This window comes from Rhea pennata, chromosome 6 (genome assembly GCF_028389875.1).
Source record: "Rhea pennata isolate bPtePen1 chromosome 6, bPtePen1.pri, whole genome shotgun sequence".
In the NCBI taxonomy this organism is placed as follows: domain Eukaryota; kingdom Metazoa; phylum Chordata; class Aves; order Rheiformes; family Rheidae; genus Rhea; species Rhea pennata.
The window spans coordinates 39,570,555-39,596,190 of record NC_084668.1 but is presented as its reverse complement, the minus strand read 5'-3'; the positions used below and the strand labels follow the sequence as shown (position 1 = coordinate 39,596,190).

Below are 25,636 nucleotides of genomic sequence, written 5' to 3'. Positions count from 1 at the left end.
TGCGCTCTCCCTTTCTGCTCCGTTGCCTTTTGAGGGGGTTGTGGAGGGATTTGCGTTGTTCCCCCTCCCCTCCGGCCAAGCCCGCGCCTCTCCCGCAGCCGCGGCCTGCCCGTCCCCCGCGGGGTGTGGGGGGAAAACGGAGGGGGGGGGGTGAATGGCGGCCGTTGCGCATGCGCGGGAGGGCGGGGTGGCGGTTGGGCGGGGGGAGGGGGGGGGGCGGTGACGGTTGGGCTCTTCACGCCGGCGCCGGCGAGCGGCAGAAGCGGTGTGAGGGCCGGGAGGCGGCGGGCGGCGGCAGCCGAGCGGGGTTAGCGGATCGCGGCTCCGCCATGGGGACGCAGGGGGCCGGGCGGAAGCGGCTGCCGAACAGGGAGCGGCTGACGGCGGAGGACGACGCGCTCAACCAGATCGCCCGCGAGGTGAGAGCCGAGCGCAGCCCCCCGCTCCTTCCCCCCCCCCCCCCCCCCACAATGCCCAACGCTCCCCTCAACCGCCCGGCTCGCGCACGCGCCGCGCACGCGCCGCGCCCCGGAGGCAACGGAAACCGCGGGGGGGGGGGGGGGGGGGGCAGGTGCTCCCGCCCGCGCCTGACAGGAGCCGCGGCGAGTCCGCTGTCAGCGCCTGCCGCAGCGCAGCCGGGCGCGGGGGTCGCTCGTCCCTCCCTCCGTTTTCCCTTTTGTTCGGCCTCGTAGGAGAGGTGGGGAGCGAGGCCGCTGCGCTCCCCGCGCGGACTCGCCTCCTTTCCCCGAGGAGGAGGCACCACGTGTAACTGCGGGGCGTGAAACGAGAAGCGACCTGCGACGGCGGATAAGCGGTTGCGAGAAGCCGAGCCGGCTTCTAGCTAGCGGCTTCTATCTCCTCATGATACATTCCGCGTGTGGCACGTGTGTGTGTGTTTAAAAAAAAAAAAAAAAGAAAGAAAGAAAAAAAAGAAAGAAAAAAAGAAAAACCACCCCTCCACCAAAAAAAAAAAAAAAAAAGAAAAAGAAAATCTACATTTTTTAAAAAACGTATTAATGGGCGCTAACTCAATTGCAGCAAGCTGCCTGCTGAGAAGCTTGAGGAGAATAAATGGCACCGGTTGAGTGAAAGTTTGCCTGCGAAACCTGAGTTTCTTTGCCCTGAACAGTGTCTCCCGCTGGTGGCTTTTCGGTGCTGTGCCCAGCTGTAAGTTAGGAGCGCTTCCGTGGGACGACGTGGGCATTTTTTAAGTGTGCGCGCTGCCCTTGGTTGGTATTTCCACAGCTTTGTAAAGCTGTGCCCTGAGGGGTTAGGGGACTTCCAGTGGTATTGCCTGCATTATAGAGGAGATCCAAGTGCAAGTCCAGCAACTCCCTGGCAAATTCATTAAATGTGAAATAAAGGTTACATTAATTTCAGAGGTGTTGATCTATTTATGATCTTAAGGTTTCACTTAAGTCTGAGGTACTTAAAGTGTTTATATATGAGAGAAACAGAGCCTAGTGCTAGCTAGTGCTGAAATACTGCTGAACTCTAGCTTTTTAGGGTAGGAAAAATTGCTTGTTTGTCTGCTCATGAGCTTGATATTAATGATTGAGAACTAGCAAATAGGCCATTTATTTAGTTATTTTTATGGAGGTGCGTATAAATGGAAAAAACATAAACCAAAAAAGCACAAAATGGGGTTGTCCATAGGCATAAATGTACAATCTAACTGGGAGTCTTTTGAAACCACTTTGCAGCACCATGTGTATGCACAAGGCTTGCTTGTATCAATATCTAATGAGTTAGATGTGCACCTCACTAGAGACTACATTGTAGTCTTTTCACTTGATCTGATTTAAGCAGTTAAGAACAGCTGATGACTGTCTTTTCCAACTTGTACTTGCTGTGCATGGCTGTAGTGGTCCACTGGAGAACACGGTGACATTGATTTGGTTTTACGTTGACTAAAACTGTTGCAGATTGCTCTGCGTTCTTCCTCCCGTCATCTTGCAAAGGGGGAGACTGACCACCCTGATCTGAGTTCAGGATAAGCTGCCCGAGGGCATCAGGTCTTCCCTGTATCTGGGCTGGCCTGACGCTAGCTGCCGCTAAAAGCAGCTGTCCTGTTCTGCTGAGGTGGGTTGTATGTGTTTGCTCCCTTCCTCGTGATGGTACTAGCACCAGTGTGATCCCAAGGAGGGTTGGCTGAGGCAGTTAACATGGCGGAAGATAAAATGCTCCTCTGAGAATGTTAAGAGATTTAATTCTCTTTTAGTTTTCTTTCCTGAATCTCAGCTGCTGCAGGATTGGATGAATATAGCATACAGCTGGTGATGAGGAAGGTAGAAGGTCTCCTTACTTTTGATGGTAACTAGCTGTTAGATTTGGGTAGTTTTTATGTCACATCCCTCAGATACTACCCCTAATGGCAGCTCTGATCTAGGATGTCTTCTGTTCATGCATCATTTTGAAAAAAAACAATTTTTTGAATATGTGCTGTGGATTAAATTCTGTGTGAGTGATTTAGACAGTGCATTGACAGAAATCAGGTTTTTGAGGCAGTGTGATGAGGAGATGCTCTCCGAGCGTTGCAAGGAATGGGCAAGTTCCTGGGAACATAGTTTGAGATAGGAGGACCAGAAATATCTCATGTCCTGGATATAAATTAGTGAGAATGAGCAATTGTACCATCTAGTAGAATTTTGAGTCATAGTATCACTCTGGGAGTTAGCTTGGGATGAGGGTATAAGTTCTGCAACTGTGTCCTGGCTGGTCTGTCATTTCGTTGGGCAAGGCATGCTAAATCTGTAACAGGAGACCTAAGTTGTTCTTTTCTTTTGCAAGTTTCTCTCCTATTTCCAGTTATCTTTAGCTTATATGCTGCTTTTCACTTTACCACAAAGTGCTTTGATACTTTAAACATTTGCTTTTTTTTTCCTGGAGACTGCATAAAGGACAACTCCATTTGATCAAAAGGCCCTCCACAAGTATGTCTTTTATCTTTTCCCTTGAGTGCTAAAACTGTGAACTGCAAAGTTCAAGGTTCAGGTTTTTCCTGTATTATTTTAACTCTTTGCGTTACTTTTTCTTGGTTTCTATGCAATTATGATTGGTTTGTAGTTTAACTGCCTGTTTTCTGCACAGGGAATCTGGGATGAGTCCTTCCATATGATCATAAGAACTCTTAAAAATGTCCAGTATCCCTTTAGCCCCTTGTAATAGTTACGCTGAGAATCCTCATGGTAAGATGGGTACAAGGATTGTTGAGATTTCAGCTCCCATGTCCCTTGTGAATGCTTTGGCAAAGCTTAGAAATGTTGCCTTCTTGTGGGTGGTTTTCACACTGCTGTTTCCTTTAGCTTTCACTGTGTATCCAGAAGCAGGGGGTGGGGGGGGCACAAGTTACTAGCAAATTCTAGGATGTTGTTTTGTCGTGTTCAGGTAGGAATCTAAAAGAGAGTCCAAATCAGGTTTTATTCGTGCAGGTACTTCTACCTTGAAGTCTCTGGCAGTAAGTTGAAACATGTGCATGTTCTCTAGCTTTAGTTTTCTTCCAGAAGAATTGTGCTTCTTTGACTCTTTCCTGTCATTATATTTTGTAATTTACAGAATATCTTGAAAAATAGACAATTTTTATTGCATGCTTCTTTGGGAAATGTTAAAACTTGAGAGACCCTCTTACACTCCTGCAATTTGAAACATGAGTTTTGTTAAACTTGCAAGCAGAATGGCTAACTGTATGTGCAGCCTTGCATGCAGTGAAGGAGAACTACTTGTACTGTGGCCAAGGCAGTCCTCACCTCTGCAGGATATGAGAACACAAGTTTAAGAGGAAGCAACTGTAAGCAAGCGGAAGGAAATTGTAAAAGTGAGGCACACTGTAGTGACAGGTTTTTAGTACTTGCATTAGTAATATTTAGCTGTAGTATTAGTATTGAAACGTTTGAGGTAATTTCTGAACTAGACTAGCTGCAAGTAGTTTATCGCCTTGTTTGGACCTCCTCAGAGCAGTGGTAGAAGGTGCAGCTGGTATAGGTCAGCTGCCCATCGGGAAGTGTAATAACATAGCACTGGATCTAGCTGTTGGTTACTGACTTGCATGGTAGTTAAATGGATGGCAATTATGTAAATACAGTTAAAGTAATACCGTGGTGTTCTGAATTGCTAACAGGCACAAATGGTTGCTGCTCAGGATTGGCTGTGTGCCTACCTAGCTTGTGTTGCTGAGACTCTTTTGTCTTTTTGTGGTTGTCGGTTCTTAGAGATGAGAGCAAAGCTGATCAATGATACGCCTCTCCGCTTTCAGACTAGTATTGATGCCAGTAGATTATTCTGTGTTTAGGTCAATGGAAACTTTCAGACTATTTTATTCCTCTCTGTGAATATGTGCCAGCAGTGTTTGCAAAATCTAGCTGTTTGGTACTCTGAGTTGCGTGCCAGCACAGCCATCAGTAATTGTGTGTGCATACTGTGCAGTCATCTGTCTGTTCTCTATGGCTAGTGCATGTGTGGTTTGGGAAGGCAGAGTGCTGGGCAATTAAACCTTGCAGGCGCTGGCTTCCTACTTTTTGCTCTTGTGGTAGAGATGGGATTGACATAATAATTTGAGATGTCATATTCTAGGGAATATTTTTTCCTAACTCTCGCTCTGCTCTTTGCTAGCTACCGTAATCATTGTGTTACATGAGTGGAAGGAATTTTACAAATACAGTGAGGAACTGTCATCTGTTTAAATAAAATGCTTCTCTTTATAGGCAGATAATATTACTTTTTTGGGGGGGGGGGACGACTAAGGAGAGCAACATCAAGGCAAACTTCTTGGTTTTATTTGGAAAGTCATTTATGTGTTGTTGGTGACATTTTGTAAACAAACGTGTTTTACACTGCACAGAAAGCCAGTCCTGGCTTATTTTATCTCTGTTCTAGAAATCTTACTCTCTTTTTCATCCAGTAGTTTACAGAGAAGAACTCTTTAAATTAAATACTAACTGAAAAGTTAGTAATTTAAGAAACATGCCATGTTCAAGTAATGGTAGAGAGTGGCCTCTGTGGTAGAGTGGCTTCTTCAGTGCTGGTATGTTGTTACTTGCCAAGTTTCAAGAACTCTGTCACCTATATATGCCCCTAAATTATTATTATTTTTTTCAGTGGCATGATTAGTTTATGGACCGTAAATTTGATGCAGTTTGATTGAGCTTTTAGTTTAAGTGTTGTCTTGTGTTCTATGTGATCCCAAAACTGTGATGTTACAGTTTACAGAGGAGCAGAATTGCAGTTGATAAGAAATAGCTCAGAATGCAGGTAAAACTAACCAACCAGTTTTTATTGGTAAAGCTGAAAAAGGCACCAAATAACTTAAAGCCTCTATTTGAGTTTCATGACTAATGAAGAGATGCTAGGGTAGCTATACGTGAAGGTTTTAAAGGCTGGCTTTTGAATTGTAGTAATAGTTTGGGGAAGAATTCTGATATATGCAACAGTTTGGATTACCTACCTAATAGAGGCGGAAACAGTTTGTTGCAACTTCAGTACTAAAACACCTAGAGCGGATGTTTATATACAGGAGCACACGCCACAAAAACTTTGTGAAACTGATGTGCAAATCAAAATACTTACTGTTTCCAAGGATGGTTGAGGTTAGGTCTGCGTGCCGTGTTATTGTAGTAGCGGAACCTTTTTGAGCGGTATTTGGCATCCGGAGTTCTATCAGAACTTTTGTGAGCCGTCTAAATGTTCCAAGAGAAGCACTTAGAAATAGTGTTTTATGTGACACCAATTGCTTTACTTATTTTTGCGTTGTATTACTCTTTTTACCTTTATGACGTTGTTAATGTGTCGGCACAATAGCGCAAATGCTCTGAAAAAGTAGATCTTTCTTCTAGAAAGGAAAGTTGGGAAGGCAAGGGATGTTCACAAGGACTTGATTCTGAGCCTAGCTGACCTAAGTATTGGAAGGATTGGTGGCCTTCATGGCAATCGCTTGCCAGTAGCACATGGAGAAGTGTTCCAAAATTAAGACCGTTCTATACAGCAGATGTGCTTTTCTTCATTGAACGTGCTCTTTTTCCTAATGTTTTACAGATATGTATCCAACAAATGGCGTTGTCTTTGTTCATAATCTTTTCCAAAGGGAATGTGTAAAAAACAACTTTGGATAGTTTAAGAAGCAAGACAAAAGCCTTGAGATCCGTATCAGTTTAGCTAAATGACTGATTGTAGCCTAGCTCCCAACTTGTCATCTGCCTCACAATATGCCTGTGCAACTACAAATAATTCGTTGTCTGTTGTTGTGTACATGCCTGGCCTGAGTCCTCTTCAGCTGTCTCCTCCCTGGCTGAGGAAACAGCTGTTTAGGAACCGTGATTCCTATTTCAGTCGAGCAAGAAACTAGTGTTAGGATTAACAACGTGGAAAGCCCAGCCTTTCTCTTTGCGAGGCCGGATGCTAAGCTTGTCTGCAGGAAGTAATGCCAATCACTGCCTCATCTAGAAGGCTATCTTTCCCAGCTGGTTGGTGAATAAAGTTGTAGCTCAAGTGCACTTGCAGTGCCTTCAACACTGTTCGTGGATTTTTTTTTTATTTTTTTTTAAATCCTTTAATTGCAAGGAGCAAATCCATGTACCTCTTCTCATAAGCCTGAAATGACACTTGTTACTCATGGGATATAGTCAAGAGAGCAGGTTGCCAGGAGCAGTGAATCTGTCCAGCTAGACATAAGCTCTCATAGGCAAGCCTTAAAATAGCACCTCTGAAGTATCAGCTGTTGTCCTGCTTCTGTTAAAATGCTTTTTGGGGGAGAAGTTGACCATTGGAATTGGGGGTGGGGGAGAGAGCACAGGGAACAATGGTAAGCCAGCTTTTACTTCAGATAGTCAGGAGGTAGCTTTGAGAGTTTTGAAATATAGGAGATGCTTCTGAGAAGGGAATATGGACATAATTGCATTGGCATTTCATCTTGGCCTCCTCTCTACTTGAGATGTTGTCCAGTACGCTTACATATCTGTCTGAATCTACTAAAGATGAATAGCTGGCTTCATGCATAGTGGAAAAATGGCTAATATTTGGGTTTTCATCACATAATAAAGATCAGGAAATGCTTAAGGGCTTCTTATGGAAAGACATCCATAACCCTCCACTCCCAAAATACTCTTATTTTCTTTTTCACCTTATTTTGGTTAGAGAACAAAAAATAAGCTATAAGTGCTTCTCAGCCAACTATGGAAAAAGTAACTGGTCTGGACACTGAAATGAGAATATTATGTCAGGTAAAAGTATGTGTACATACGTATGCATATATATAGCATCCATATGAGTAAGCTTGGTCTTCAGTTTTGCGAATTAGTATTGACCAGTTTTGGGGGAATGCATTTTTCATACCATAGGGTAATTTTGTTGTGGTGCAGCTCCTTGGTGTTTAAGATTACTGTTTTAAACTGTTTAATAAAGTAAACTTGCTACTGGTGAAGAACTACTGTATGCTTCTCCATCTGTTCTGTGGGTAGTTGCTTCTTACGTGGGAATGAGACAAGCAGCAGTGATCTCTTAAACCGACTGGTCAGATCTGCTAGAGCTTGCTTGAAGGAACTCTTAGATCACTTTGAGAATACAGAACAGCAGTGCTGCTGGCAGGTAGCAAGAAATGCAGGGCATCTCTTAAAGACCTGGCTGTAGAAGCTTTAACTTGTGAAATTAAAGCTTGGTATGGCAAAGTAAATATTACATAAAGCTATAATTCACTGTTAGTGTTTTGAAGATTGTACTTACCTAGGAAGATCTCAATTAGTTGTCAAGCAGTGCTTGCAGTGTGTAAATAACTCTGGTTAGAAGAGATCGTGAATGGCTATGTAACGTAACTTTATAAACTTGTGGAAGCACTGTTCAGGCCCTGGAAAAATTACTGAGTTCTGGAGGCTAGAAAGAGGGTACGAACATATATTTCAGAGTTTGCAAAAGAACACAGAAGTAATGTTTTCATTTTGGCGGGAATGTGGCATAACTCTAACCATCCTGACAGTTTGACATCTCTCCTTACCTACAGTACTCTCTGGCTAGACTTCAGTGCCAAACACATATCCAACGTGTATTTGGATGGATTTTTAGTTTTGTATTTAAACAGTCTTAAGTAAGCACTGTGAAGTGTGAAGGGCAAGGCTTGGGTGGTAATTCTAATGCACAAGACTAGAAAACAGTTTTATAGCCTACCAAGTTGAGAGTTTTAGATGCCAAGAATGGAGAAGATGTAAGCTGTATTTCAAATACTTCATTGTATTGGAAAGTGGATGTATGCTCAAAATGAAAACCGTTAGCAGAAGGGAGTGTATCACTAATTAAATAAAGCAGTGTTGCCAAGACAGATTTGAATTGTACTTAAGCATCTAGCCTACAGTCCTGTTCTCTGTTCCCTCATCCCCAAAATGTGTCATGTTTTCCTATAACTGAATCTCTGAAACAGTATGTTCTGCTTTAGGAAGGTGGAATTCTGTGGGTTTTTTGTTTGTTTTGTCCAGAACCTCAAACCTTCGAAAATGTTTTTTTTTATTATTATTATTATTGTCAGCCATAAAAATCAGAAAACTTTAACAAAGCTAGAATAGCTATTTCTGGTTATGGAAAGATGGATGTTTTAGGCAGTGACTATAATTGCACATAATTCCTGTGGCACAACTTCTGGTGTTAACTTTTGTTAATTTAGGGATTTGGAATACTGTTCAGTGCCCATAGAAACGAGTGTCTTAGCTAATTGCTCATTAAGAATTTCTGACCTAGGACTGTGAAGGTGATTGCTTTGTAATGTACTTCTGGTAAAATACCCTGGGTGTGATTTGAGAAGGGACGGATTTGTTTTGTTGCATCTGCTTTGCCGTTTTGTGCGCCTGCTTGCCTATGAGCCAGCTGCTTGCTGGGGGCTCTAGTTTTATCCACCTAAATGCTAGCACAGCATTTAAGAGTTGAGCTGGAGACAGTGAGGAGAGAAAAGTGATCTGCTGGTGCCAAATGCAAGCTGTGATCCAGTCTCAGAGGTGATGAGGAGGCCTGTGAATTTCCCATTGCTTCTAGCTTCTTGCAGTTTTTCTCACAACTCCTTTTCACAAGTCTTTTCTGTTGTGTGTGCAAGATGGGTTTTTTTTGTGTGTGTGTGGTACAGCTTAATCTTGACAGTATAATTGCAGATACACTGGATGCCTTCTGGTTCTTAGATGCTTTATGAGCCCCTATGATGTTTGAGTAAATATTTAGATTTTATTTTTGTGTTATATGTTTCTGCAAAGGAAATCAGAGCCTTTGGTAAACCAAAATTGCCAGGTGTGTCAACCACTTCTGCGTTCCTATTTTTGATACCGGGCAATTAGGTAGGGCAGTGCTTGTTGTCATTGGAATGCAAAGAAATACAAAAACAATAGTTAAATTTCAGAGAAACAGTTTTCTTTCCTCATAGCTGTCAGGAGGTTTGTTTTATGTGAATAAGAGTGAATTATGCTGTTTGAATACAAGTGGCTGCCAAAGAAACACACAAGATGATATCACCAGTCCTGACTTCCTCTAAAATATTTTCTCAGAAGTTGAATTTTTCTCTACCATAAAATGATTGCTTTTGCAGTCTTCAGATTCGTGTTGTATTGGACTGATGTATGTTCTCCAGACAGGAGAAAGTAGGTGTTTTTAGTTTACTGAAGGTAAAGTTTACTGAAGGATTTTGCAAAGGTGCTTTGTTTGTGCACTTGCTTGTTTAGCTGATTGATCAGTGACTTGAGTTTTAATATTGCTTGTAATGATGTGGTAATGCACCTCTCGTAGCCTCACCGGTGACTTTTTGCTGGTCATACTTGCAGTCCCATAGATGCCTTGAACATGGGAGTTTTGCTCTATGTTTTGAGAGAACTCAAAGGGGTCCTTCCTCAGTCTCTCCTCTCACATGTTTGGTGACCTTTCTCTTCACCAGCATCTGATTTGAATTTAATACTTTTTCTTTGCTACTTTTTTTTTTGAGTACTTTCCACATCTCAAAATATGCTTTCTCCTAATCTCATATTTGAATAACAAATTTAGATGAATCTGTCTCTTCTGTCAGCTTTTGCCAACCTCTTCCAGTAGACAAAATTGGAATACAGGAGCATCTGGCATGTAAAAAGCTGGCTCAGGTTTTTGAACTTGTTCCCTTAGGTCAGATGGATTTCAGGCATCCCCACTTGGGTCTTCTAATTATGGAGCATTTATCAGCCAACATACTAGGATGTCAGGAGTGTAAGGAAAGAATCTCACTGTGCTTCATGTACGTCAAAATTCCCATGCTATAGTCTCCTATCAGACTCTTCAACACATGTGTAGCTTCACATTTTTCCTTTTTTTTTTCTTTCTTTTTTTTAATGCATCTTTATCTTTGAAAGCGTATTTCAAGTGTGGCTCTTTACACTGGTGACAACGCACTACAGTCTTCAATTGGAAACACAAAATTGTGTTTACTCTTGCTGACCATGAGCAGTAAGGATAACGGTGTACAGGCTTTTTTTTGTCTGTGTAGTCACTTCTTGGTTCTCTTTGATTGCAAATTCAAAGTTGTTTTGATTGAGTTGCTAGGAAAATAGTAGAAAAGATGTCCTTTTAGAAAACAAGGTTATTTAAATTGGAATGGGCCTCTACCGCTATTGTTTTGCTTTGCAGCTATGCATTTCCCATACGCTTTTTTTCTTTAAAATAACCATTCTCTCGTATGAAATGTGTGCGTGCCAGTCTTGATTTCCTTGCTTTGCTGAGTGTGTTGCTGAGAACTAAGAGGATTTATATTGACAAATATTTTTGAGTCGACATCCGTTGAAAATTGAAGTGGGCTTTGGGGACATTCTTCTGATGCCCAAAGGTCATGCTGTTCCGTTGTCTATGAAGTCTGAAATTTAGATCTGCCCTTCTGCGCAGTGAGCACATCGAAATAGTGATGTGACCTAACCTTTACGTGAACTGTGGAGGAATCCAGGGGCTCTGGGAAGAAGTATGGTTGTATGTGGATAGAAGGGACAATATTTGTATATGTAGAGAATGCCAGTATTTTAGAAGGTTATAGAGTATTTTAAGTAATTTTCTGTACTGTATTGTCATTATTCTGGAAGAATCATTATTTGGTGAACTAGAACGAGGGGAGAAAGGTTCATTGTGTGCTGGGGAAGCACCTTTTAATTTGCTGAAGGAATGAGTATCTCTGTCAGGCTTAGTCTGGGAATTGTTCCTCTTCCAGCAGGAACGTATGTGGAAAACCAGTGTCTGTCATTGTCCAACCAAACAATCTACTAATGTAGCACAATAAAATAAAGATCGGTGGGGTTTGTAGTGGGCCATGCTCTTACAGAAGCCTGACTTCATTTTTGGGGTCCCAATCTACTAACGCAGGTATCTACATTACTCCGAGTTGTATCTCGGAGGTCGGATCCCCATGCTGAGCCTGCCCTTCAGTCTTCCCACTGCAAAATCAAGCCAATGTGCCTACCCTTCCTCTAACTTCTTGTAAACAAGCCCTCTGAGTACGATGATTCAGTGCGGCAAGCTTATCTGTAACGTTTCTAAGATTGCTTGGGCATACCTCAGGTGGAGGTTGTAAACCTGAGAGTTTTTCTTGTAATTTCTTGTAATAGGTTGAGATCCTCAGAAGGCTATTTACTTATTTATTTTGCTGCGCATTTATCCTGTTCTCTGAACACTCTTTGTTGCTGGCTGTTTTTCTAATCCAGCTGTTCCCCACCTTATGCCGATTCCTCGACGCAATCTGAATGTTAAATGAACTGTGAGACTGAGGTTGTAGCTGTTGACTAGTCTCCCTGTTAGGCGGAGGAAAAGTAGGGCCTGACTAGAGGAGGACTGCCTCTCCGTGTGTTATGGTGTCAGTAATACTGTTGATGTAGGTTCTAAGTAGTGTTCTTCGATTTCAAGAATTCCAGTAAATAGCTATTAATGTAATTTTTGTCATGCAACTAGGTTAAGTGTCTAGTTGGCTAGCAAGGGTTAGGACGCAAACGCTTCGGGTAATCCATTATAGCTCAGACCCAGTTTGGATACAGTAATCCTATCCCACCCCCACATAAAAGCTTAAAACAATGCTGCTTTTTTAGCTTTAATCTGAGCTGATGGGTTATTCAGCACCGTTGTGCTCTGTGCAAGTTGTTTGGATGTCTCCTGCCTTTCTAGTGGAATTTTTCTTAATGTGATAGAATGGGCCATAGCATGATAGCAAACATGAGTCTAATTCCTATCCACTGATCGGGTAAGAATATCTCATAGATCAAGATGTTGAATTAGTTACAGTGATGAGATACAGAGGATAGTGTGCTTTCCTTTTTAGATATTCTTTTAAAATTGCTTCAGAACTGTGCATTTTAAAAAACTTTTTTCTGTCTCTGAAATTTCCTGTGTGGTGGTGGGTGTTTCTTTTTGTGTGTGTGTGTGTGTGTGTTTTTGTTTTCCCTGTAAAATAACTGTAGAACTTGGCTTCTGTTCTTGGAGGTATGGTTACTGTTCTGTTGCAGAATATTTAAAGTCAATAATAGCATTTAAACGACAGAAAATCTGATAAAATCCAGGGTAGTAGTAGATGATAACTACACCCTTTAATGTAGGGCTGAACTAACATGAGAAGATAGTTAAGCCAGTCTTTTTAATTGGTTTCTCTGGATATTGACTCTTTTCTCAACTAACATTGGCACAACCAGTTTTTTGTCGTCTCTTTGGCCAATTTTTACAAATTGGGAATTTCAGCGTGTATTCTAAGTTTCCTGGCTCTTACATCAGAGTATAGATAGCCTGAGGGAGACTTACAGATTCTTTACAATAGAATATCCAGGTTAATCATCTCAGCAGGAAGACGATACAGTTGGAAAAACTGCACAGGAGTTGTTATTGCTAGCTACCTATCCCCTAAGGTATCTTTCATTTTTACAAATGTAACAAGGTTTCTTGTGCTAAAGAGAGATACAAACTAGCAGGAGGGCATGGGAAAAAGTGATACCTCCTTCCCCCAATATTTCTCTTTCACGCTGTAGAGGAGTGTGTGCATCTGTCTATATATATAGATACATGCACACACACTTTTCTGGTGATGTCTTGCAGAGAGCCTTTCATATAACTTGTGTACTATGCTTCTGACTTTCTCAAGTGCTTATGGTGAGTCTTGTTGTTTGCTCTTTATGGTATTCCATATGAAGTCAGTGTAGTTGAAGAGGTATTAAAAAAAAAAAAAAAAAAAAAAAAAAAAAAAAAGCACTTTGCAACTGGTAACCCTTATACTGCAATTCAACAGATCATAATGTTGTAAATACCGTAACATTTCTGACCAAATTGCTTCATTGACCCTACATCAGTCTAAAGAACAAAACTTTATCTAAATGTGTTTTCAGATGAGAAGATGCTGCCTGTGGAAAGATGTGTAGGTGATCTCTAATTTTGAATCTTAATGTTAAATATAGAAATCTACGCTTGTCATTAATTAGCTTGAAGGCAGGTAGACGTTAAGCTCTAAGGGTTTTTTGTTGATGATGTTTGTTTGATGAGGTCGAATCTTCCTGGCTTCTTGTTGCAGAAAACGGAAGTAAGTAATGAGGATGTTATTTTGTATATTAGATGTGGGTAGTTGAAAATGTTTCTTCCTTATTGAAAGCACTGTATAAATAAAGATTCTGTTCTGACTTGACACATAAATACTTGTTTTGACTTCCAGCTAGCTTTATGTGAGTTTTGAGATGATAAAAGCATAGAGTTGCTGTTCAACAAGTGTAGGCAACATATAAAATTTGAAATGTGGGAAAGGTACTATAGGAATAGAAATACGACTCATGAGCTCATGATCTACTGTATAACAGCAACCAGTTTAAGTACAGAAAGCAACAGCTATTGGAACGTGAAAGCACTGGAGCACGTTTTTGCCGTTAGGTGCCATTTTTCTATTGAGGTGATTAACAGTAAAACAGTGAACTGTTTTTTAAAGATCCCAAACCTTAGGTCAACTCTTTCTGATGAAAAGGTTTCTTAAGTGATGAAGAGAAGGAATATTTATTTTTGAATATATACTAGGAAAGTAAATTCCATAGAGTGTATATGAAAGCTTTTTCATAACTATGAATCTGTCTTGGTCTTGTTTTCTAAGGAAGTGCTGAAAGAGTACTGTAAGGTGTCCACGTTTCTGAGCTATAAGCAGTGGCTTCCATAGTACTATCACTGTTTTTTTAACGAGACTTTTTAATTATATTTTTAGAGATGGACTCTGCTCGTCTGTTGTGCCACTGTTGTGCCAATTTCTTTAAGTGAAAATGCTACATAGCATCTGAGATGAGGCTGAGGAGTAAATACCATGCTAAACGGACAGCGCTATCTAATGCTGGATAGGTATGTGCTAAAGCAGAGAACGGATATTCTGAAGACCTCACCAGCCATCATTTTTAAAAAGCGGAACAGGAAACAACACCTGTTGGCAGTGGTCAGTACATCAATTCACTTTGCTTGCGTTTCTGATGTTAAACTTCAGAAAGTTCCAAGAACTTTTACCATGGGCAGTGCAGGAAATATTGCATAGCATCCTTGCAAATCCAAGAGGTTAAATAAAACTTTCAAACTGCACCGTGGGTAATTGTGTCATACCTAGTTAGTCGCGGGTGGAAGTGTGATATATATTTGTTTCTATGTAGGATAAAAACCCTATGCTTCTATACTTAACTAAATAAATTAAGGCTTCTTGATCATAATTTTAGGGATGGTGCTCTTAAAAGGAAAAGGCGTGGGGAAATGGGAGGAAGCAAAGGCCACCGCGGGGAAAGGTCAGATGATAGTGCAGTGCAGAGGAGAAGCTGATGAGGTCTGGTGCTCTACTTCTCAGTATGCAAGATCTTAAGCGGATAACCCTCTTGGGCTAGCCAAGTATGCTTGAACTCTATAACTGCAAAAGGATTTCATATGCTGCCGTGCTCAAATCGTCAGTTTACCACTTCCAGTTGCGTGCTTTGAAATGCTTTTTATTGCCTCAGAGAAATAAAGTAATCAAATATTAAGTGACAACTGGCAGGAGACTTACCAAGGACTGGATCACTATTTCTTTTGTTTTTTTCTGTTTTATATGCACTCTGTTCTTTGCACTGTTTTGGTCATTGGAAAGGATATCTAAAGAAAGATTTCCCCCCCCCCCCCCCAAGAAAACTTGCATTCAATATTGGGCAGGCCTTAAATCAGACATAGAGTGCACCAGATAACTAGCTTATATATAGACACAACACACTTTTTCTAGCACTCTCTCTAGTGCGCTTAGCTTAACAGAATTCCATTTGAGATGCAGTAAGCAGTTACTCTGCCTGGATTTGCATGTAGATGATTACTGGGGAAAAGAGGGAAAGTCTGGCACAGCAAATAAGGGCAGTCAGGATATTTAACATCATATTTTGAATTGTTTCTTCCATAATATTATACTTACTTTAGAAATGGCTAATACAGTAGCTGCGTGTGTGTGTGTGTTGAACAGCCTACTACTTCAATTCTGTAGGATCAGGAGTGCCGTAGGCTGGAAGTGATGAGACGTCTTAGTATTGCCAAACCAGGAGAATTGTATAAATGGATTAAACTTCAAATTCTGTAGCTTCCAGTTAGTGTTCTTCTGAAGTGTGGCCCAGCTATACTGGGAGCAGCTTGAAAAGCACAAAAGTGAGATTTAGATTTGATATGACAAATGGATATTGTTCACAAAATCCTCTGTTAATTATTCATTTGAAATAACTTTTTTCTCCTGCAATAGTTTCTAGACATCTTTTTCTAATATGTTAAGCTACTTATGTTGGGTGGGAGACTGTAATAAGTATTTGTCCTGTCCCACTCCCCGCCTCCCCCGGTGATGGCTCTTGGCCAGCTTCTGCGCTCTTACTCATCAGCTCCTTGTCTTAATTCTTCTGAATTCAAACTTTTTATCTCTGAAGAGCAGAAGGAATTACTTGCACATGATTCTTACTCTGGAGTATTGTTCGTTCGTGAGATGCTGAGAATCCTTGGTTCTTGGAGGCAGTGGTGGCAGCAGGCAAGCCAGGCTCCCGAGCTGTGAGACATGGTCTCAACCAATATCAGTGCTAGCTACAAAATATACTAGCTTTTTCCTCAAGTTGCAGTGGAACAGGAGATTCTAGAAAGATTATTTGGCTGATAATGCTCAGTACAAGACCTGAAGTAGTTCATAAAACCAGAAATCAAGCTTTCCCCATAAAGGTCTCTCTTAAATGAAAGAGCTCCAAACTGGAGGTTGGCTCCAGTTTGTGCAGCAGAGTGCAGCGATAGGGTTGCAGCGTGGAGGGTTAGCTCCTCATCCACATTGGTTGCTTATACTGTGAGGTTACACTACATAAACCTGAAACCCCGAGATAAAGAAAAAACTTAGGGCTTCTAGGAAGCCTTTTTAGTTTGTCAGGCACTGCTTAATTTAGAAATGGGCTAGTTTAGGGGCACGAGAGGAAATCATGGTCATGCTATCAAATGCTTCAGTAGTTAGATATCGGAGTACTTGGCATTTGCTTTGCTTGAGTGCTTTTTAATGCTTCTGCTTTTAGAAGATAGCACGGTACTGTGCAACTGCTTTCTCATTTTCATGCATCTCATGCTAGCCTCAGCTGTCTTCATTATAATTTATGCTAAGTTTCTCAAAAGCTTTAGTCTTTTTTGTTACAGTTTAAAGAAATGCAGAAAACTACAAGAGCCTGTTTTATTCTACTGTCTGGTGGCTTTTTCTACCATAGAGTTGTTGGAAACTCCAGCAGAAAGGATAAGGATGGTCTGGAAATAGAGAGCGAGCTTTCCGCACTTGGAAGTTCACTTTGTTCTTGATGTGAGTCATACTGGCAGAGTACCATGGGAAAAGCTATGCTTCCTGGGCAGTCAAACTACACCTTTTACAACTGCAGTGCTTTTTTTTTCCCTTTTACTTATGAACAAGTTGGTGATCATGCAAAAGGGGAGGAGAAAAAGGAGAGTTGAGTCTGATGCCTTAAAATATCTCTGAGAGCAGTTGAAGTGGTGGCGCTGATTTTAGCAGGCTTGGAAATTGTGCCTCCTCTCTGGGACCTTCAGGGAGGAGGGGGTGCGAGGGGGAAGGGTCCAGCAGATCCCTCCAGTGCAGCAGACGGCTGCTGCTTCCTGCTGAGAGATGGCAAAGCTGGTGCACAAGCCTGGCCTGACCAGGCAAGCCTGGAGAGCAGAACGCCGTTACGCTTCGTTCTTTTACAATCTCCTGCTTCTTAACTCCCGAGCAGTGGCGTCTCTCACCTTGTTTTTTTTTTATTTTTTTTTTTTATTTTTTTTTTTTTATTTTTTTTTTTCCATTGCTTGAGAGAGGAAGAAACGGCTGCTCTTACCGAGGTTGCAGCCCTGCAGTGGCAATTCGTGTGGTTTAGCTAAAGTGGGTGTCGTAGGAATGAGCTTCCTGTCATAAGGGCTTGGCTCCTTGCTCTTCCCTTCTCTCTAGCTGACTCATATTTGCAATCAAATGACAAAGTTAACCCCTTAAAGAGAAATTAGTAACTTCTCAGTGAAGGCAGGAAGCAGGAAAGTTGCTTTTTCTTGTTCGTTTGCATTTTGCCGCAGCACTGGAAGCGTACTGACCGCTCCTAGGTTATTTAGGTTGAACCACGAGCTAAATCAGCCTTCCCTCTTTGGGCACAACAGACTCTGGAGGTTTGCTGCCGCACGTGCAGCTTGCTGACCAGTTTGGCATGCCGGTTTTGGAACAGATAAGTGCTCTGAGGTGCTTTTTGGGCTCCATGTAATGAGCCTTAGTGAGTGAGGCATTATGAGAAGGCCACTCTTCCTGTACAAGAGCTGCCTCTTCCTACCTGGATTTGGCAACACAGGAAGCTGAAAGTGAGGGGTTATTATTGACATGAATTGGCTAGATGATTAGCCTTGATGCTGGAAGCTGGCATTCACTTATATGCATCTAGCCTTCACGTCTCCTTCTCAGGATGGTTTTGGTCTAATATCGGTCTTTGGCATCTGAAATCCATTATAAAACGTAACTCCATCCAGTCTAATCACTTTATAAACCACAGCCCAAGATCAGGTAGAATTATGCTGGACCTACTCACTGTGAGCAATGCTTCAGTGGTTCCCCAGTGCAGCGGATGTTATACTATAATACTGCTAAATGGTAAGGTATACTTTTAGAAGCAATGTCAATTTATTATTAAAAAAAATGAAGGAAATGAGTTTTTGTGTATGGGATGTCACTGTGTGATCCCCCCCGCCCCCATTTTCTTCTAGTGAACGTTTGAAAAGTTTGCTTTGCTGGGGGAAAAAAAGGAAGAGTGAGTAGAGGAAGGAAAAAGGGGAAAGGGTTGTGTGGGGAAGAAGGAGGGAAGGAAAAGGGGGGAAAGGAAAAACAAAAGAAAAGGTTTGTTGACTTTAAACTACATAATGTTAAATGAATATTTCAGCTAAGAGAATTAGTAGAACTGATGAGTTCATGAATGACCTGAAAGAGTAGCCAGGACAAGCCAAGATAGTGGGTTTGGCTCTGTCTGTATGTAGTGCACCTTTTATCGCTGCATTTGGACTAGAGTCCTTTCATCACATCCAAGACCCTTGGCTTCCTGGCTCTTCTCCTGCCGTAGTTGTAGAGGGTTTAGGCTGTGGCTGTTTAGCTGGAATCTCAAATAGCCTTTTGAAAGGATGAACTTTAAGAGCATCCCAGTAAGGTTTGGGAGCATAACTCTCAGCTTGATCTGTTCTTCCTGTTCCCAAAGGAACTAAGCCAGATGTGGGTAACTAACGGGGGCAAATTTGTAGCTTGGTTGTTGACCTCTGCAAAAGGGCTGGAATCAGAAGTAAATTCATGCACTTACTTCTGGTAAAAAGACTGAACTGCAGTGAAAAACTACATTGGGTTTGTGCACTGTGGTCGCAGTTGGGTTTTGCCTAAGGAGGAAGGCTGGAAGCTTACCCGATTACTACTAATAAATTATGTCACTGTCACTTGCTATCTGAAGCTAGAACTTTGTCAAAAAAGACATCAACAATAACTGAGAGCTGAGAAAGCTTATGCACCTTTAAAAAGAGGGAGGGGACGCTCATTATACATGTCACGGTTCAGACTCCAGTCAAGGTTTACACAAGATTTCTCTGAAGATGTCTCCCTGCAGCCCATCATCATTACAGCTTTGATACTAGTATTATCATACTGTTGAACCAGACAGCAATTTGGCAAAACTTCTGTATGTGAGGTAATTTTGTAAAGTCTGGATGGCATAGAAAATCTGAGCCGAACAATTAAGAGCTGGACCAGCATCTGCACTACCAGTTGAGGATCTCTGTATGACCTCCCTCCTCTGAAGCTGCAGGCCCAACTATTTCTCCTCTCCCCCTTCAAAGGTAGCAGCATCTACTTTAGCTTTATGACTGGTGGCCTCCTTGCAGAGCTGGAATGCTTGCAGCTGTTTGGATGTCACCTGTGGATGACTTGTGATCTCCATCTGATGGAGAGGCTTCTAAGGCAGTAACTCTTTAGCTAGAAACTGGATTTTCTAGTTGTTACAAAAATGTCAGATGAGGTTCAGATATGTGAAAATAAGATGTATGTTAAAGGTTTAAAAATAGTGACAATTATTTTGACAGTTCATCAAGCAAAAGTCTGTTCTTATCTTCACGTGAGCTTCAGGATTTACTGGCACAGTAAAGGAAATCTAGACTCCATCAGAGCACTAAGAGTTGTCTAGAAGGATATTCATGTTTGCTTATTTGCAACTACTTACTGAATGGCATAGATCCATCATCCTCAGCAATTATCATGATGGATTATCAAATCCATTCATTTTAAAAAAAGTTACATAGAGCTTTAATTTGTACCAGTAATTGATGCTAAAGACCTCTCTGACTCTTATTAATATTAACATTCTTATAAGTATTCTCCATACATTATTAAAGGAGATCGTGTGTTATGGAGAGGTAAAGATTGTTATGGTGGTGGTGAGGAATAAAATGCTCTAGCTGTATTGTGATGAAAATGCAAAACCTAATAGAGAAAATGGAAGGTTTCTGGTAAAGATTATACTGATACTTCTGGTTTGTGGAAATAATATTGTTTGTATATTGCCATTAAAACTAATCATTTTATAGAATGTTTGTGTAATAGGGAATCTGTTACACATACTTACGCTCTGTAAATTCAACAACAGTTTTATAAGTAAAAAATAATAGTTATATTAAGCTCTCTTACACTGCCTAAACTGTAGCTTTGTAATATTCTAACATGGCAAGTCATTGCATCAAGGCTGCTTTTCGTATAATGATGTTTGTCTCAAACACTAGATTTTTGATGCTTTATGTTGTTTCTATAAATGTGACACCTCTTAATTGTCTTTCTTCCTCTATTCTTGCCGTTGGGGTAGGGTGGCTTTACCTGTCATGAAAGCTAAGGCTGTGTGTCCTTTGGCAAAAGGAGAGTGCTTTAAGCTTCCACATCTGCACATTTTCTTGTGATTCACAGGGGAGAGTGGAACTCTATTTCTAAAATCAAGATTTTATTTGGCTTTTTTCCCCCGTTCTTTCTCCCAGTGAATGGACAAGCAAGAAGTCCCTCTCCTAAAGGGTTTCGTAGCAGGACTGCTTGATGCTAATATCTTCATTCTGTGCTTGGAATTTTTGATTTTCATGAAGAGTAAGTCCCTTCTTGACATCTTGAATCTGCTCTGCTCTCCGTCCCCTTTCCCCTGTTGGAAGGGAAGGGTGAGGGTATGCTTCCCGCAGTCGGTCCCGCGCTCCAAGGTGGACAAATAAGGAAGGCTTGTGTTACATGCCGTAGCTATGAGAGTTATTTAGAGATGACTGAGTTGGTCAACAGCTGCAGCCCTCTGCTGTCGTGTGAATGGTTTGCTTTTTGCCCCACTGCTTATTTTAACGAACTCGCTCTGTGTGCAGTGTGGTCCGTAATAGAAAGCAGACTGCTATTCTGATGGCACTCACAGGACCCTCTCTACTGGGCTGCACGGGAAGGCTCAAAATGAGGCAGATGCTTGGTTTTGGTTATAAAATGTTTGAGTTTCATCTTAAAACAAAAGGAAAGGGATTGGGGAGGGATGGAGGATGAAACAGTGATTGCTTGCAGGGGAGCTGGTGTCTTTTCTGAAAGAGGCAGCTCTTGGATTTGGGCAACTTATTTGCAGCTAGGTATCCTTGCTCCCCCCTTCAACCAAGTCATGTGGCTTACTGCCTTGGATTTCCCTGCTGCTGACACTTTCTTCTGGAGTCTCTAGTTTTATTCAGGTTATATGTTAGTATAGAACATAGGAATTAGTGAAAATCTACAGGACAGGACGAAAGTAACAGAATAAACACAGCATGAGCTTATTTTAACAAAATGTCCAATGAAAGTTACCATGCTTTTCTTAGTTTCTGTCCTAATTAAGAAAAAACAATCACTTTTAGGTTAGACTTGGCTAAGAGAATTTAAAAAGCACTATCTTTTAGCTGCAGCTTCTTCAGTTAAAATTGCCTTTGCCGATACTTAAATATATGATGTATGGCATCCAAAGCCATAGCTGGCTTACAAGGAATGTATAGTGTAGCATATTTTCCTTTTACTCTGCCATAGGTTGAATATAAATCCTTAAACAGCTTACCATACCAAAAGTAAGGCTGTATAAATATCTGAGTAAATGGAAAAATAACTTTCCTCTTACCACCACACTAGAATTTAGAAGAATTGCTTAATTTTAGACTCATTTGGGACCTCTTAAATTAGTAACTATTCTGCGAACCCAAGCATCCAGATTTTAGGCAGATTTCTGGAAAAGAAAAAGACGTCGCTGGCACATGAGGGAGATGACCATTACCAAGTAGGATTTCAGAGGAAATGTCTGTCTGACGGCTTGTACTTCTAACAGCTGATACTTTTCAACCAAAAGCAAATGCCAAATTAGGCAACTTCTACGTTACTTCTTTTTTGCTCTTGCTTCTCCTTAGATTGCAGCTTTGACGTAGGGGATACTTATCTTAATCCGCTGTTTACATGCATGAGTTAGTCACCTGAGTACTTGCAATAAACTTTAAAATGCTGCTATGAGAGGGAAATAATGCCTTAGATGATAGTGGGATCTGTAAACTCTTCTCTGTAGCAATCAGGTCTGTACTGATCCCGAGGAAGAAACTTTGCAGCTGGCTTGTTTGCAGAAACACCTAGGACAACAGACACAGAAAAGCAACTGGCCTGGTAATCTTGGGCCGGTCCCTTCAAGTGGATGGAGGTTTGCTGGTGAGCAGGGGGAGGGATTTTACGCTTCCTCTGTCTAGGCGGTGTTTTTAATGGTGCTCAGAATTGTAGACCGTTGTGCTGCTCTTGCTTACCTTGGAATAATCTCAGTCTTTGGGACAGATTTACGCCTAGCAGGCCGTCTGCCAAGGCTTTTCCTGTTAATGAAATGCTAATCACCACCTACTCACTACCAACAGAGCCTACCTAAGGAAGGGGGAGTATTTTACAACTTCTTCTAATTAGGGTAATTAAGAAGAAAGTACTGGAGTTATAGACTGTAAAGATATCCTGCTCCTGTCCCTTAGTCAGTCATTTCTTCAGTTTAGATAAAGGTTAAACACACAAGTTATTTAATGTTTTATTCATCAAAATATAGGTTGTGCATTGCTAGATTTTTATCTACAAAATCTGGTGAATATGTTAGGGTAAATTTGAGATTGCTTTATTTGTTCGCACTATGAAATTACTACAAGTGGTAATCCCCTCTAAGGCTGTTTTGCCTAAATATCTTGGTCTTGCAAGGGAAGAGGAAACTTATCAGTCAGTCCTTTTGTTTTCTAAACTGATACATTACAATATTTTTGCAGTTCCCATTATCATCACCAGCACTAGTTTCATTTTTTGTTTACATTTTTTACTTTTGACATTTTAATGTTGATACTTGGATTTAAGGTGCATTTCTTATGTTATTTTTTTAAAGTAATAAGTAAGGCACCAAGATAAAAGTAATTGAGGTCTCATGAGTCCTGAGCTAGACATACGTGTGCTTTGCATTCTACCTCCACCTAGGCGTAGGTGGCTGAGGATAGTGTTGCACCTGTCCCCCAAAAGAATAGGTAGATTTGTGCAGTACTGAGGAGGAAGGGGTGAGAGTAGCTCCTGACTGACTACTGGGGTTGACTCCGTCTTCTTGTGACTTTGCACAAGTCCTGAATCTGCTCCCACTGAAGTCGGTGGGAATTATGCGGAGTATGGCAAGGCTTACAGTGTTGGAGAACTGAAATACGTTTACAGAAGAGACTGAGAAAATGAGTTTAAAAATGTATTTAGACCCTTGTGTTCACTGAACTGTTGTTGATTACTGTGAAAGAGTTGTATTTCTGTGGAAGAAAAAAAAAAAAAAAAAAGTGGAATTTAGGCCAGGGCTGCTATTCTTCCAGTGGAAGCAAGTGCATTCTGCTGTGCTTCTCAGAAGCTTTGTTACTGCACATGTTCTTTCTTTGCTTCCAGGCCTGAAGTTTAGAATAGAAACTCTCTTTCAGATGAAATCAAGCGTTCATGAAGAATTTAGCCAATATAGATTTTGCTTTGTAGGACTGAATTAGTTCTGCTGCTTCCAAGGTTGCCGATCTAATCTTCTGCTTAACAGATACGAGTGAGAGACTTCTTGTAGCACTCTAATAGCTTTTGCAAAGGATGCAAACCATTTTTTTTGTCCTGTTTGGAATATTAAATACTCCATGCATGCCTGTAAACAAATTGGCAGTGTCAGTTGACAAGTATAAAAATTAATACTAAACATCGAGTGAGAGTGAGAGGGTTCTGACTGGATTAACCAAGCTTTTGCTGGGGAACTGGGTTAGTGTGTCATGTGCCAAGATTTGCCTTGTGGATTTGCTGAAGTGATTAGCTTATAACTTGCAGAGATCCTAAAACAGTATTAAACAAAAACTCCACTTTACTGATGGTGTAGCTTTTTGTTCCTGTGTTTTTTTAAATGTATTTTTAAAAACATGCCTGAATATAGGCTCTTGATGATGTTGGCTTTGTTTGAATTTGGAAAAATTGAGGCAATGCCCATTTTTTCTAAATGTATAGCATAGTACATAGTACTATGTACTAAATACCTAGTATTCTGTGAATACACTTGCTTTCATAGAGCTTAGTAAATTCTTTCTTCAGAATGTTTTGCCCATGAGGTCTTTTGGGGCAGGTTTAGCTCAGTTGGTTAGAGCGTGGGGCTGCTAATGCCAAGGTCGTGGATTCAATCTCTGTACGGGCTACGCTGAGGGTTGGACTAGATGATCTCCAGAGGTCCCTTCCAACCTTACGATTCTATGATTCTGAAGTAGCAAGAACATTTTTGAGGCTTATTGACTATTAGTGAATTGGAAACGGTAAGCTTAAGGCTCAGATCTTTGAAAATACTTTCTTGACCCTATGTAGGTCTCAGTGACTTCAAAACCGCCTCTCACTTGCCCCTCTCTCTGCAGTTGTCTGTTTTGCTTGTTATATGGAGTTAAGCAGCAGGACAGGACAGGAGTGCTTATCTCCAGTGTGACTTGACTTACCGAAGCTCAACAGCCCAACCCACTGGTTCCTCCCTTCAACAACTAAGAATTTGATGATGAGAGCGTGGTGGAGATCCTCTGTTCTTTGGATGCTTTGGGTACATCATTCTCGTAGACTGGTGTCTTGGAGATTGAAAACTCGGCTTATAAGAACCTTCCTCCTTGGAGTTAGATACTTGTTTAAAAGATTCTCATCGTTTCCCTTCTGAGCAATTGTTGGTGACAGTGGAAAAGAGAAGAGATTCAGTGCTTTCATCCTAAAAACAAGTGAACGCTTCTCAACAGTTCCTTGGATGTAACTATTTCAGTTTCTTCTTGAAAGGGTTTTTTTGGAAAGCCAAGTAGTATGAGGATGGACCATCTCCTGGAGAGGTGGGACTGGGGATGCCTGGGAGGTCCATGCAGCATGAGTCCAATGTGATATTCTCCTAGGGTTGTTTCAGTGAACACATCTGAAGGATGAAAAGTGCAAGATCTGTATTCAGTCTAGGATGAGAGACACCAGTAGCATAAGAGGTTTAAATGTCACTCTGAAGAATGAGAGGCTAATTTAAGGAGAAAAGGCTGTTTTTATAAATAGCTTGTGCGTTAGCAAAAGCACAGTTGCATGCTGTCAATTCTGACACTCATTTAAGATAAGGGATGTAATATTCTGGTTATATTTAGCAGAACTCTGTCTTCGTACAGGCACTCGAACATTTCGAACGTTTTTATTTTCAAGGCCCTGAGCAGTATTGTGGATTGGGTGGTGCTGCAGCATTTGTACTTTGTATCACAGAGGTGTTACAAAGTTGGGATAGCAACATAGCTGAGTCCCTAAAAACAGAGTAATTCTGTATATAACTGAGGAGCATTTGTATCTTCTATACATCAAGAAATCCGGATTTGGAGGGTGATCTGGGCTGCAATTTGAGAGAGGCACAGCTTTCTAGAGTCCTGTCTTACTGTCACGTCAACAGAATGGCATTTGCTAGTAGTAAATGCATTTAGCGAAGCTAATTTTAGAACTAAAGGTCAGCACCTAAATTTGTTTTCTCTTCATTAGTCTCGCAACTGGTTCAGGTCTTAAATTTTATAATAAACAGTGCTTTATCTTCCAAAGTCCCTTTTTTTCCTCTCTGCTAGGTATGATCATGTCGAACATCTGTGTTTCCCT

General features: G+C 41.2%; 1 protein-coding gene across 13 annotated transcripts in view; it reads left to right on the top strand.

Moving 5' to 3' along the window:
- Positions 1-229: 229 nt before the first annotated feature.
- The window catches only part of LRRFIP1 (LRR binding FLII interacting protein 1), a 110,608-nt gene continuing 85,201 nt past the window's right edge, over positions 230-25,636 (top strand). For 9 of the 13 annotated variants that reach the window (XR_009958861.1, XM_062579478.1, XM_062579469.1 and 6 more), the window contains exon 1: positions 230-419. Coding sequence is in view for 11 of the 13 variants with exons in the window: in XM_062579478.1 (XP_062435462.1) it covers positions 330-419 (90 nt within the window). In the remaining 2 variants the exon portion in view is untranslated. Of the gene's footprint in view, positions 420-14,216; positions 14,308-25,636 lie in introns of those variants that run through there. The other 4 variants (XM_062579475.1, XM_062579477.1, XM_062579476.1 and 1 more) reach the window with 2 other exon arrangements.